The following is a 14,973-nucleotide window of genomic DNA, read 5'->3' as shown; positions in this document are numbered from 1 at the left end:
ATGTTCTTAATTTGCCACTGACAACAACTAGTAGGCTAGTCTACAACACTTGGGAGGCGATATTGCTGTTTGCGGAAGGATACGCAAAAGGAGGTGAAGCGTCGCAGGCTCGCAGCAGGCGTAGGAATCCGGGATGTGATTTTACTGAAAGTCAGGAATTATCTGGATTTTTGTGATTTTTTTCTTAATCGTTTTTAATCTTCGTACAGCGCGAAACTGACACATGTGACAACACATATGCGTGTGTTTTCTTCATTTGCGTTTGTATAGAGACTGAATTCTTGGCGCACAGATTCTGGTGGAAAAAGAACGGCTAAAAACTACTGAATTTTGGAAAACATGGAGACAAGAAGGGAAGGACCCGACTAAACCAAAGTTTCCAAACAAATTATTCTGGGAAAAGAGGGAATCCGTTCGCGAGAGGAAAATATGTGTAGCACATCCGTCAAGTGTGGATTGTATTTTATTGCCGCTTTGAAACGAAGCTTCTTTGAGCAGAATTCCTGAACTGGGAACTATACCGCTGCTCCTAGCACAAACATCAAACGATTTGTAAAGTTTTCTCCCGATTTTGTCGTGGAAAATGTGGGAATTCTGGAAATTGGACTAGGTAGGAGAGGAATTACGATGAAAGGCTGAACCGTGTGGCTGTTTTAATCCATCGTTTGAGTGAATTTGCCCAGATTTCCACACATTGGAGTGGACAGGAAGGATACATACATTCTTATGGAGAAAAAGTCCATTCAGCGTGTAAGGGGCCTAAAAAGGATGTATATTTAGTTTACAGACTAACTTTACAGTGGCAATACAGTAGCCTATACTGCAAACTTACGTTTTTTTACAGTAGAGAAAATTCGCTTTTGGGATTCGGTTCTGTTTAGGAATGCCGATTTTGAAGTATGTATTTGGAAGACGTACGAAGTAACAATTGGAACTGTAAAACGAGCCAAGAGCTTTTGGACTGACGTGAAATGCGACCGGACTCTTTCATTCGTAAGGCAACATTTTAACAAAAGATTGTTTATCTGAGTTTACTTCCAGTCGTGGTTTGGGATTGACAAAGACGACTGTATCCAGACAGAGGCGAGGGGGAAGCCTGTCGGGCTGTGTAGTGGCATTTTGGCTGGGAAAATGATGAAGCGTCTCAGACAGACAGAAAGAGTTTTCCTCCATTGATCATCTGTGTTTGCTTTTAGCATCGATTTCCTTTACTAACTCTTTGATATCTGTAGAGCTAAATGACACAGCATAGTAAAACCAACACAGTCAAACCGTGGAAATATAAAACATAAGCTTGTATCTCTCTTCCATTCAAGAGGAGACATTCCCGAAAACATCAAGACGGAACTGTCAAAATTCAAAAGTGCCACTCGGCTGTTGTTGATGTTTTTGTTTATTATTTTTCTTTCGAATACAAAGGTGTTTTACCATGGTAAAATGCTAATTGGATAAGAGCTGAAGAAAATCAAGAAAGGAAAGCCCAATGAGCGGCACACAGTCCACGCTTGCTGAGAGGTAAATGATGACATAATATTTACATGATTGTGTTTATGATAATGATAGTGACCTGTCTTAGGTTTATGACACTGTTCATACATATCCAAAACACTATATTGTTGATGTTGAGATGAATCTGTCAGCCTTCAACAAAATGCTACTTGTGGGAATACATAATAAATTACAAGTGTTTGGATGTTTACCTTAGTAATACCATGGTATTCTTATATATACTCTCGGGATACTATGTACAAACTTTAGTATTCATATAACTGTCATTAGCTACCATGGTTTATTAGCAAATTACCATGGTGTAACTGTACCTTGGGTGTTGTTTTAAAGGGATAGTTCACCCAAAAATGAAAATTTTGTCATTACTTACTCACCCTCAAGTTTTTCCAAACCTGCATGAGTTTCCTCCTTCTGTTGAACACAAAACAATATTTTGAAGAATGTTGGAACCAGACAGTTGACGGCATCCATTGACTTCCATAGTAGAAGAAAAAAAAAAATACTATGGAAGTTAATGGTCAACTGTCTGGTTACCAACATTTTTCAAAATATCTTCTTTTGTGTTCAACAGAAGAAACTCATGCAGGTTTGGAACAATATGTTGGTGTGTAAATGATTAATTGTTTTTTATTTTGGGGGGAACTATCTCTTTAAAGAGCTCAAATATACACAGAAATGTACTATTTTTGGTACCATGGTAGTACCATGGTATTCCTCTAAATACCTTTGAGTACTATATAAATACCATGAATATGCTAATCATTTAATATCAATACACCTCAAACGTACCCCACCCTGGTACTGCCATGGTACTTTTTATGTAAGGCGAATTAGTCACCTGTTGAAATGGGTGAGTATAAAATCTGAATTAGTATCCCCATACAAAACCCAAACCTAAGTCAATGTTCAGTGTTTAAGATCTCTTTATGATCTAAAACTAATAATCTTAAAGAGCATGATGGGTAACATTGTCACAAGTGCGATGATCCAGTTTTTTGGTTGAAGTTGTTCTCGTATGTGTGAGACGTGCAGTCAAACCTGTTTCTCTCAAAATTGTCAAGTTGATAAGGAAACTGGTGACCTTATGACCTTGCAGCTCAAATTTACTTGCTTTTTTTGCAGATAAACTTTCTAAGCAAAAACACTTTGGAACCACTAATTTATTGTGACAGTGTGTGGTTTGTGTGTTTGGATATTGTTTTGGTAGTGCACTAGTCACTCAGAATGACCCAGAGAACTGTGAGTGATGGAAAGATCTGAATTGGATCTTTGAATCTCGATCAGTAAAATGAACAAATCTTTATTCAAGTAATTTCGTTCATTTGCAGAACTAAATTAAATGTTACATTTTCAATAGCCAGATTCTTTTCTGCAAACTTTGATCATATCCCGAAAAATAAGAAATTATGATAAACAGAAATTAATTCGGGGTCTTCTGGTCTGAGTCGCTCATTCTTTTGTCACATGACAGATGCATATGCTAGTACAAGAAACAGAATTGATTTGGCCCTAATTCACCTTTTGACTCTGGTTCGAGTCGTTCCTTGCCACGTGAGAGGAATGAAAATGAACTAATTGTTCATGATCGACCCATCACTGCGAGCCCACAGCTTGTGACAGGAAGCACTTTAGATGTGCTGTCATCTCACTGTGTTCTGCTATTGCTGCTCTTAAGACTCGGTGTGTCTCTGTTGTGGTTTTACATCTTTTGAGTTGTTACCTGTGCTTGCTCGTGCTCGACCAGTCGGACACATTTCAGAGAACAAAACTCAGAAGATACTGAGTGCAAATGTGTTGTCATCTTATCTGTGTGCGGAGTTGTGCCTTGGTGCATGTTGTGTGACATTGTGTTTTGACACCTATGCTTTTTATAAATTATATCCATCTTGCAAATTGCATGAGTACAGGGTCTAGCTGCTTTTGTAAGGTGATGTTCTATGATAGTCATCAGGAAAAACTGGTCGTTTCCTCAAAGGCAAGAACAGGGCACCTGCTTTCAGTAAACATTACCATCTACTATCAGGATTTCACAGATCAACATTTGCTTTATTGCATATTTGAGACGTATTTATTTTGAAAAGGAAAGTTCAGATAAGCCTCTGTGTTGCATGTGTTAAGAAAAAAAAAGCTTCTTTTAAAGGGTTAGTTTACTGTTAGTTTGTAGTTAGGTTTCATTCATCTTCGGAACACAAATGAAGATTTTTTTGATGAAATCTTCCGCTTTCTGTTCCTCTATTGACAGCTACACAACTACCACTTTGACGCTTCAAAAAGTTCATAAATAGATTGTAAAACTAATCATATGAATTGAGCGGTTTAGCTTAATATTATGAACAGATTGAATTCAGACTTTTATTCACATATAAACATTAATCAATGAACATTTAATTAACATGTTAATATGTGAAGCCTAAATTCAATATTTTCATCATATAAAGCCATCATGTCTCTTCAGAGAAAAATGGACTAAACCACTCAAATTCATATGGATTAGTTTTACATATTAGATTTGTGGTAGTTGCGTAGCTGTCAATAGAGGGACGTAAAGCTCTCAGATTTCATCAAAAAGATCTTCATTTGTGTTCCGAAGATGAACAAAAGTCTTGCGGGTTTGGAACGACATGAGGGTGAGTAGCCTAATTAATGACAGAATTTTCATTTTTTGGGTGAACCTTTTACGCAACATTTGTTGCCACTGAAACTTTGTATTATATTTTCTGTAGTATTGTAAATTGAACTGGCTACACAAGTTCAGATTCACAAATTGAGTCTTTTAAAATGGGGATGTGGTTTCAATTCCATTATCGAATTATTCAATGATCAATGTTTTTTGTTATTTCCTTATAGTGGAGTCCTAATATATATATATATATATATATATATATATATATATATATATATATATATATATATATATATATATATATATATATATATATATGTATATGTGTATATGTATATGTATGTGTTTTTTTTTTTTTATAAAATAATTTAAGTAGTATTACATAAATTGATGTTGATCTGTTTTATTATAAAATAGCATTATAAAATAGCATAGCACCTTATTGGAATCAAAATTAGGAATCGATAAGAATAGGATTCAATAAGAATTGGAATCGATAAGCGGAATCGGAATCATTAAAATTCGCCGCTGAAGACGAGCTGGAATTATTTTGTTTTTAAAGAAAATGCTCCCTCAACTCTACCGTAATTCGTTTATGTACTTGCGCACTTCTTATACTGTGTTTACTCAGCTCTTACGGTGATTTTCTGAAGTAAAACTGACGCTTCATCTTTTGTGTGATGTACAATAAACTTTATTAAACTCATCAGTATATGTTTGATCATCATTCGGACCTGGTCCAAAACAGCAGACTTTGTAGGCTATTAATAGTGGATACATACAAGCAGATGACAAATACGTTATAACCATAATTAAACTACTAAACTATACCTGTTCCATCTCTATACAGCACTCTGACTCTGTAGGCATTATTGTCCGACTCCGGGTCTAAATGAACACCGTTACTGAGAGTTTCTGATATTATCATCATTCCGTGAGATGAAATTGTCCTGAGAGACTGAGCGAGAGCTCATGAAGCTCCGCCCCCTGTGTCGTGCAGCAGCAGCTTATTTGCATTTAAAGGGCACACACTAAAACAGCGTGTTTTTCTGAGCCCCAAAAAATGACAATTTAAACATGCTGTAAAAAATTATCTGTTGGGTATTTTGAGCTAAAACTTCACATACACACTCATTTTACAGACTTATTTTACATCTTGTGAAAAGGGGCATAATAGGGGACCTTTAAGCACAAAATTAGCATATTACAATGATTTCTGAAGGATCATGTGACACTAAGGACTGGAGTAATGGATGCTGAAAATTCAGCTTTGCATCACAGGAATATTAATAAATTTAAAATATACTAATAGAAAACCATTTTAAGATATTTCATACTATTACTGTTTTAACTGTATTGTAAATACACATAAATGGTGGTGTATAGTGTGTATATATTACTTCGTATAAATACGATGACCAAACCTATACATAATGGACAGACAGTGTCTCAATGGCTTTTATTTGCTGCATTTGTAGACTGTTTTTCTTCGCTGGGCGGCTGGAGATTTGGCAGCGAGTTCAGAGGGCATGTTGGCATTTTTAGTGGAGAATTATTCTTCCGGCTGTATTCTAGTTTCTCCAGGCTCTTTGAAGACGTCTCACCAAAGCAGAGCTCCGCTCACCTCTCATCATTTGTCTGAATAACTGTCTGGCAGTAGCGAGTGAGTCAGAAGCCTTCTTCTTCTGGAAAGCTTTTGTACGTCACCACACACCACTTTAATCTCAAGGCTTCACAAAAGCTTTTTGTGTTTTTAAAAATAGTGCAGATGTGAGAAAGCAACTCAAGTTATGTATCTGTTTGGTTTCATAGTAACACAACAGCTGTGTCCGAAACATAAGGCCACTGCCTTGATGACTTCACAGGTGGTGTTTTTGTGCGAAAACGCCTAATAAGGAAACTAGGTTCAGGAACAGTAACTGCATGTCTAATGATCTAGAACAAATTAATGTAAAGAATTAGTCATATCCAAGACTACAATACTTATTTCTCACTAGAAATCGTGAAAAAAAAGAAAACTTTTCAATTTACCTCTTTAAACAATTATTATTTGGTATGGTCTTTTGTTTACTGGCTATGAAGTCAGAATTTTTCAGGTTTTAGACGGCCAATTATGTGTGACATTAGGCTAGCATAACGACGCTTCGTACAGTATGCTTGTTTGATGGGGACAACTTGTGAAATTCAGATGTTTACAGTATTCTGTACAGTAACATCAACTAAATAATATACAAAACATTACAATGCAAACATGATGAGCTTGAGTCCTCATAACCTCAGGCTCCCAGATAGTTATAGCTGAAATGATATATCTAACTAACATCAACTAAATAGACACCAAAAAAATGTTGTGTTCTTATCTGACTTCATGTGGCAAGAATCATTGCATCGAATGTTTGCTGAAGGCTGTATCGTGCAGCTTGCTCTTTGTCACAGCATTTCGCTGATCTGTGGTCTTTTTTTTTTTTTTAAACCCCCGAGGCCCTCTCGGGAAGTGGTGACATCACTAATAAACAATGTCTGTCAACTGGGCCAGGCCACAAGCTCTTCCTGACAGAGCTGCCAGCCACCAGCAGTGCATCATGGGAAGAAATTGAGTTGCTTTGTTACTTTATTTGTCACATGAACATTCTGTATGGATTCAGATAAGAGAACCATATAGGCAGTGGCAGTTTTAAATGGCTTGTAGGCTGGCGGAGTGTTGTTTTTATGTACAGTATGTGTATAAATTGTTTAAAGAAAATGCTAAAAAAGTTAAAGCTGTATATGTAAAATAATTTAGTTATATAATCTATATCTATAAACAATTTTGTCTTTTAATAAAGAGACAATGAGTCTCATTTCTAATAATTGCGTAGATTATTTCGTATTTGTACGCACAGGAGAGCTTCTCACGAAAAAGCGGTCACGTGCACAAGGTTAGTCATTTGCATAAAACACTCACAATCCATCTCCATATAAGGGCTTTCTGCACACGATTTCCTTACAGCCTTTCGTCACTCTCGTCAAACTTGCCGCTGTTTGCAGACGCGCTCTCGCCCAATCCTTGAGCAAGTGTGCCATTCTCACCAGTTCTCACAATAAACCCCTTTTTATACAGACCCAGATTACAGACCTCTCATTAGCCAGCTGTACATTCGCGTATATCTGTGTTGTTCAGAGAAACCTCGCAGCTGAAGGTTTAACGCCGCTTTAACTTGATATGATGGAATGTATTCAAGATTAAATTAAATTGTAATATTTAATAATTTTATTATATAAGGTTATATATGGAGGATAATACAATTAATACAACATACTTCAATGTAATTTTAGGATGAAATATAACTTCTTAACACGATTTTAAGGCCGTACAAAGTAAGTGCTTTTTTGCGTACGTGTGGTTTCAGTTGTTCCTATATTTTTTCGTTCCTAAATTTTTTCATTTTTGGTGAATCGTGATTTGTTCTTAAAATCGTTCTTACGGCATACTCATGCTTAGTGAATGAGACCCATTATTACTATTTTTTACTATATATTTTGTTCAAAATATTGGCATTACTTTAACCATAAATAAGGCCAAGAGGGAGATTTAGCTTTTAAATGCCTTAGAATGTTGAGGCTGTTTAATGTGCTCCTTGTGGCAATATAGATATTGGATTCATTCATTTATGATTAACTTCTGGTCTGAACAGGCCAATAAAACTGCTACATTAATCAAGTTAGAAGCGTCAACCTGCAAGCACTGTAAACATCCACAGCCCACTGCATTTCATTATTAAAAAACAACAGTAAATCATAGGCCACCTCCACACAGCCATTAAATGACATCTTTAGTTATACAGAGAATAGCACAAATAATTGTTGTTTAGCGATTTAATCGAAAAGATCTTCATTTGTGTTTTGAGGATGAACGAAAGTCTTATGGGGTTTGGAACGACGTGAGATGGGAGTAATTTTTGGGTGAACTAACCCTTTAAACAGTGGGCTGTTGTTTAATCAGGAAAAGAGGTTTTAGCTAAACCCAATTAACAATACTTTTGCTTGATAACCCCTTTTTTCCACAAATAAACAACATTATTTGCATTTAAATGAACTTTAATTGTTTGCATACATTTGCACACTTAAAACTCAAATGTTTTTATTCAAATTTAATTTAATTTTTTAGAAATTAATTTGAGAATAGATTCAATAGTAGTTATATATATATATATATATATATATATATATATATATATATATATATATAAAATAATATTGTAACATGACATTCTTGTACAAGACCTACAGGATTATGATCCTCAAACCTGAATTTGACCCAGTATTTTAGCTTTTGACTGTCTGTTCTGATCTTTATCAGATAAGTCTAAGTTGTGACCAATACAACATTTTGGAAGAATAAATTGGAGGGGAGCCATGTTTAGCTATGATTGTGAAAGATCAGGCCCTCAGCACATGACATAGGATTGTGGGAAAGATACCATCAGGAACATCCTGCTATGATGACAGGTGCTTGCTCCATATAAAGTCACATTGAAACTAATCTTGCAAGTCTGCTGGTACCTAGTGTCTGACAAATCAGTTTCAAGTTTTAGACCTGTTCATGTGACATCTTCCAACCAAACAGATCGATTTGACAGATTACAGGGAGTGTATTGTGATCTGAAACTGGTTCATCCTAAGGAGGGCTCAATTATTTTCTAGATTTAGGCTATGGATTAAAAATTACAGTGAATGGAGAAGATGTATGGAGCAGGACGAACTGCTCAGATTTTCCCAGCTATGCTGGTTTTGTTGGTGGAAGGCAGGCTTTGCTCTGTTTGGTCAGCTGATGGTCAGCAGCCCTTGTCAGCATTTTATGTGCCGCTCTCATTGGCTGTGCAAAAAAATGTGTGCGAGCGTGTTTGTGTTTGTCTGTGAGAGATTGAGAAATTCTTGAAAAAACAGATGTGCTGAATATTGCCGTAATTTTTAAATACCATGAGATCATCTTTTTCATTTTTCTTGTTCAGGCACCACAGACATGAGTTATAGAGCTCTTGCTTGCTGTTTTTGATCTTATCTATTCTTCCACATTTATTCAAGCTTTTATTTGCAATGATCTAAGGTTACAGCCATTTATGCAATAGCCAATCAGAAACCTTAATGTCATTTTTATAAATGGGACCCAACTTTGGCTGTGTTGTTCAGTATGGAAAACTAGTATACACTGCTCACTGCTTAGTGCTTACCAGTTAAATGCAAACTCTGCCAATTTCATTGGTCAACTCAAACACGTGGTAGGCAAATAGCACTGTGATGGACATTAGAGCTGCTCGATTATGATTATTGAATCATGATTATTTTGCTCAATATTGAAATATTTAACATGATTATTGGTGGGTGATATGATCATAGTCTTATTCTGTTGATATGATATGAGTAATTTTAAATGTCACAATTATCATTACTTCAGCAAAAACTAGAGGTGTAACGATAGCCTCATGTCATGATTTGATACATATCACGATACTGAACTCACGATACGATATTATTGCGATATTCCAAGACATATGGGAAAACGTTTACATGGTGACTTGGGGCTGATAACCCAATGCACTGGTCAACGATGACACCAGAATAAAAAAATATTCATGATTCTGAAGCTGAAAATACAGATTTTTTTAAGACGAATATGCTTGCCTGTGTCTCTGACTAGATATATTTAAAATAATGTAGACCACTTTTTACTGGTAACATAAGACATTTAACATTATCAGGCACAAATATCCCACAAATATCCCCCCATTGCATTATTATACATTTAATATATTCAACATTATAGTAGTTTAATGTAGTACTGACACTACACTCTGTAAACTTAAGTTTTGTTTCTCACACAGTAATTTTCATTTTGGGTGAACTAAACACAATATATATTGTCACTATCCACGATACATATTGTTGTATTTTTGTATTGCAATATATTGTGACACCCCTAGCAAAAACTAATACTAGGTTAATTAATGAAAGTAAAAGTCCTCAAAACAGTTACAGAAGACAAGTAAAGAGTCAGCAATACAATTAAGAACAAAGAAACTAAATTACAAACAAAACCGACAAAAAATACAACAGAACAAAAATACAAACTAAATAAACAGTGCTTTAGGTTTTCAGGAAGATGTACTAACAGTGTTTTTCAGCTAAGTAAAAGCCTACAGCAGAAATTGAATAAAGTAATCAAAAGGAAATGCAAATCGTATATGAAACAGAATGCGTTATGCAATGAACAGTAGTATGCTACCAGTTTTCATCTTGGAAACAAAAAGTGTTATTTGTCTTTTTAATAATTTTTTTGTTTTGAAATTTTTATCAAATAATGAGTCAGTTTATGATAGGTTAATCTGAGTGCATTGAATTGTGGGATACAAAATTGTATTGCTGAAAATACAGAATTCTGTACGGCACCGCTGTGCACAATATACTGCAGAAATATTAATAGTATGGTATTCTGAATATAGCTGTTACATCAGTGTATTGGAGGAGATAGCACTACCTGTAAGTAATGAGTACCCCAGCTGGGACTGTGTATGACCACATAAATGTAGACCTACATTCTTGAATATTTCACCTTCAGTAAATACAAATGACATGAGAAAGGATGAGTAATGTATGAGCAGTTCCACATGGTAATTTTGGCCCATTTAATTAAATACCCCTTCTTAGTGTGTCTGACATGTCTCAGCTTGCTGAGTAGATAGAAACCTGTACTAATCGTGGCCGACACCCCAGCGAGCCAGACACTGGAAGACAAGAGTTCACTCACAAATGCTTTTTATTTTTCATTTTTTAATTAAGAAAAAAAGCTCTTGAGAGTACGATTGAGTAAACATGGGCTGTAGGAAAGAACTGGGAGAAATTAGAGAGATCTCACTCTCAATCTCTCACTCTCGCTCTGGTCATAGTGAATCATGGTACAGAAGTAGAAGAGGAGGGGCGGAGCTTGAATACTCCAGGAAGTGACACATTGTCATGGCTTTAAAAGTTGTGTGATTTATATTATATTAAACTATATTAGACTAGATTAAGTCCAGGGATTTCTGATAAATGTCACAGCTCTTGAGTATTTATGTTTAATCAGTACTTCTCTCTGTTTTTGCAAAGCATTACTGTGATTTAAAGCCTGCTCACACCAAGGATGATAACTATAACAATAAAGATATAGTTTTAAAAACACCACAACTGTAACAATAATGGCACAGAGGAATGACATCATTGGAATCACTTTCAAAACTATTTTTTTTTTCCATAACATTGACACGGCGCTAGGGGTGTAACGGTTCACAAAATTCACGGTTCGGTTCAATACGATACACTTGTCACGGTTCAGTACGTTTTCGATACAGCAAAAAGAAAGAAATGCCAGAGAATTTTTTTAATTTTTTTTAATTAAAACTAACATAAAGTATGATATATATATATATATATATATATATATATATATATATATATATATATATATATATATATATATATATATATATATATATATATATATACATATATATATATATACATTTAACATTTGAGGGCAGCAATTTTATTCATAATGTCAAAATAAAACCAACGTAATGTTACTTGAAAGCATTATAGCCTACTATTCCTGCCAAACTTCCATGGTTGCAGTTAGTGTTACTACAGTAAATCCATGGTGAATGTTGCAGATCTGTGGAGACTGGATAGTTCGTTCATGGCACAGTGTTTCTTCCTGGTTTCCACGCGCTGTTTGATCCGTTAATAACAGATAAATGTGAATGTTTCTCACTAGATCTCGCAGCGATGTTATTACTTAAGTGGCGAATTCAAATTATTTCTTTACTGGATCTCTTAGCGCTGTGTATAGTAACAGTGTCGCTTGATCAAGATTGGCTCTCGTTGCTTTGGTCCAAACTGATAAAACGGTCCGTCAACCACACAATAACGAGTAGCTCAGTTTCGTTTCGCCCATTTGATGCTGAACGATGTTGTGGTCGCGCCAGCGTACTTTATGAGAGCGCTTGCCACACGCGACCCGCCTAAATTTGAAATAACGAAATTTTGGTTGGCTGGAAAAATGGTCCAATGAACCGTTCGGTTTGAAAATGCGTACCGAACACTGAACCGAAAGCCTTGTACCGAACGGTTCAATACGAATACGCGTACCGTTACACCCCTACACGGCGCACAAAGATTTCACAACATTCCTTTACAGTCGTGTTTTTATTATAATTTGATGTAGCCTATATGACCGTTTTGTGCTGCAGATGTTGCATTTAACTTCTCTTCCTTTTTGAAGTGATTCCAATCATGTTTCAAGCAATTCAAAACCATTATGGCGAACAGCGCGCATCTGAAGTGTCTCAGCTTTAATATATCAGACTAAGTTTCTTATCAGATCGATAACAATAGCATTAAAAATAGTGGTCGACCGATATATCGCCAAGGCCGATATATCGGCCGATATTTGGCATTTTTAAAATATCGGCATTGGCCGATGTGTTGGAAGTGGGACCTTTATTTTGACGGCGCTCCAGACTTTTATTTTGATGGGCGGCGCCTGATCATAAGTCTTCATTAGTTTATGATCTCTGTCAGTCAAATCTAATACTTTGTTAGACAGAACTGGTAAACAAAGAAAGTAAATGGTATGCGAAAAAGTAAAGCTTTGCTTTTATATCGTTTGTAACAGAAAAGGCAAACAATCAGGCTAAAATACTTTATCATTTACCGTCAACATTCAGCAAATGCGCATCTACATAATTTAAACAAATCTCTGAATAAACATTCAATTTCACAATCCTTGCAGATTTAATCGAATGCAGCTTTGATATCTTGTGAAGTGTGCATTTGTAGCCTGCATAAACGTGTTACTGCGAGTTGACGGTTGGTCCGTGCGAAGTGAGTGAATGCGAACAGATGATCAGATCGAAAAACTTTATCCTTAATTTTAAAATATATTGTGCTATATCCAGTTGCCCACTGTGTCATATTCATATGGTTTTCACTGTGTGCTGTATGTAAAATTTAGCCTGGGTTTCCCCATTCCCATTTTATTCACGGTGCAGATTTTAATTAGTGCTGCTGTCGGAAAACGGGTCGGGTGCGGTTTTAAGCACTGCGGGTACGGGCGGGGGCGGATTTACAAAATCGGACCCGTGCAGGACTCTGGTGTACACATAAATCTCTGACCCATCGTCGTCGTCTTCTTCGTTGAATATCTGTCGCTCTACATACGTCATCTGGTATAATTGAAACGATTGGCTATGAGCTACGTACAGGCGCATTTGATAGACATTTGTAGCGCCCAATAAACGGCTCTGGGCATTCGTAAACCACGCCTCAAATACGAGAAAATGAACATGTGGTTCCCAGACCACGTCTCAAAGAGAAAGAGGTCTGACGTTAGCCAGACTATGTAAAATTAGCGTTACCTTGTCTTTATTTGAAAAAAATATTACCAGTGCGCACGAAATTACCAGATTACTGAGTGCCCTGTTTCAGTCTTTACTTCCTTTTTATTCACATATTCATCATATATTTTTAAATTACTTTATTGTGAAAAATACTGTAATAGGATTGCAAATTCAAGAAGTTGCCATCTAAAGTATAAGCATGTTTATTTTAAGGATTTGTTTTCTAATTTATTTCTAATCGATTAAATATTGATTAAAATAAATATAAAGTGTGTGTGTGTGTGTATATATATATATATATATATATATATATATATATATATATATATATATATATATATATATATATATAAAATATAGGCTTTATATCGGTCATTCGGCCACCCTGCTCTCTAAGATATCCACATCGGCCATCAAAAAAACAATATCGGTCGACCACTAATTAAAAAGTACCGTTTATCGTCCGATATCGATATGGTGACCGATATATATCGTGCATCCCTAATCTCAGTGTAATTAACATGAGTTTAATAACTAAAGTAGTAGGCCTGTTTAAATAGAAAGGACTGTAGGATGTTGAGCTCTTAAATGGCTTCGCTGCCTACAGTTCCCACAGGAAGTGTGGCTGGGGAGAGAGAGTGAACGAGAGAGACAGGGACGGGGTTATAGACCCGTGTTGAAAAAGTAGGAAGTGGCTGTGGGAGCCAGTCTGCTTTTGGAGGCTGGAGATATTGGGGCCAGAACAGCACACAGAGTCCTCGTGCTACACACACGTGACAGGCCCTTTGACTCTCCCAGCTGCGTCACCTTGGAAACTGCAAGTAATGTTGCTGCAGCTTTCCTATTCTCCTTTGCCAGACGAGCTGTTAGGAAAGAAATTGACCTCCTCAGATCCAACCTTTTGCCATGCTGACTGCCATCTATACAGCTCGAACCTGCTGGCATACTACAGTCCTCGGGATGAGGTGATTGTTGAAGTTTACTGCTGATCTGTGATCAGCTACACTTGGTCTTTGAGCTTTATAGTGAGGGTTGGGAAGGAAAAAGATCAATGCAAAAATATATATATTTTTTTTTTACATGCACTCAAGCATTATCTTTATTTGTTCTCTTTGCTAATTTATTTTCAATGATAATTCTTTGCATCATCTTTGCCTGTCATGCTTCAACTTTATCTCATAATTGTGGTTTTCCCTCAGCATGCCAGACGTGTGAAAGTTTAGTTACATCAGTCTTGTCAAAGCATAGACATCAGTGTGTGTCATTTATAACAGATTGTGCATGTGCAAAAAAATGACAGAAAATTGAGCTTACGAGAAATGAGATTTAAATTGCCACTTTTTTTCGTTAGAAGCATCAGCCTCTGAGCCAGAGGATTTATGGATTGGCAAAGGTCATCCATGTTGTATGAGACCAAAGTGCAGACCAAAG

The 14,973-nt window shown here is 36.1% G+C and overlaps 1 protein-coding gene across 4 annotated transcripts in view; it reads left to right on the top strand.

The window, feature by feature from the left end:
• The first annotated feature begins 95 nt into the window (after positions 1-95).
• Positions 96-14,973, top strand: part of arhgef12b (Rho guanine nucleotide exchange factor (GEF) 12b) — a 79,398-nt gene continuing 64,520 nt past the window's right edge. For 2 of the 4 annotated variants that reach the window (XM_084115020.1, XM_084115019.1), the window contains exon 1: positions 117-1,515. In XM_084115020.1, coding sequence (XP_083971146.1) covers positions 1,484-1,515 — 32 coding nt within the window. In that variant the 5' untranslated portion in view covers positions 117-1,483. Of the gene's footprint in view, positions 1,516-14,973 lie in introns of all 4 variants that reach the window. The other 2 variants (XM_084115022.1, XM_084115021.1) reach the window with 2 other exon arrangements.

The sequence above is a fragment of the Abramis brama genome (assembly GCF_963993115.1).
Source record: "Abramis brama genome assembly, chromosome: 5".
Lineage (NCBI taxonomy): Eukaryota > Metazoa > Chordata > Actinopteri > Cypriniformes > Leuciscidae > Abramis > Abramis brama.
This window is presented reverse-complemented; position numbering and strand designations above follow the sequence as displayed.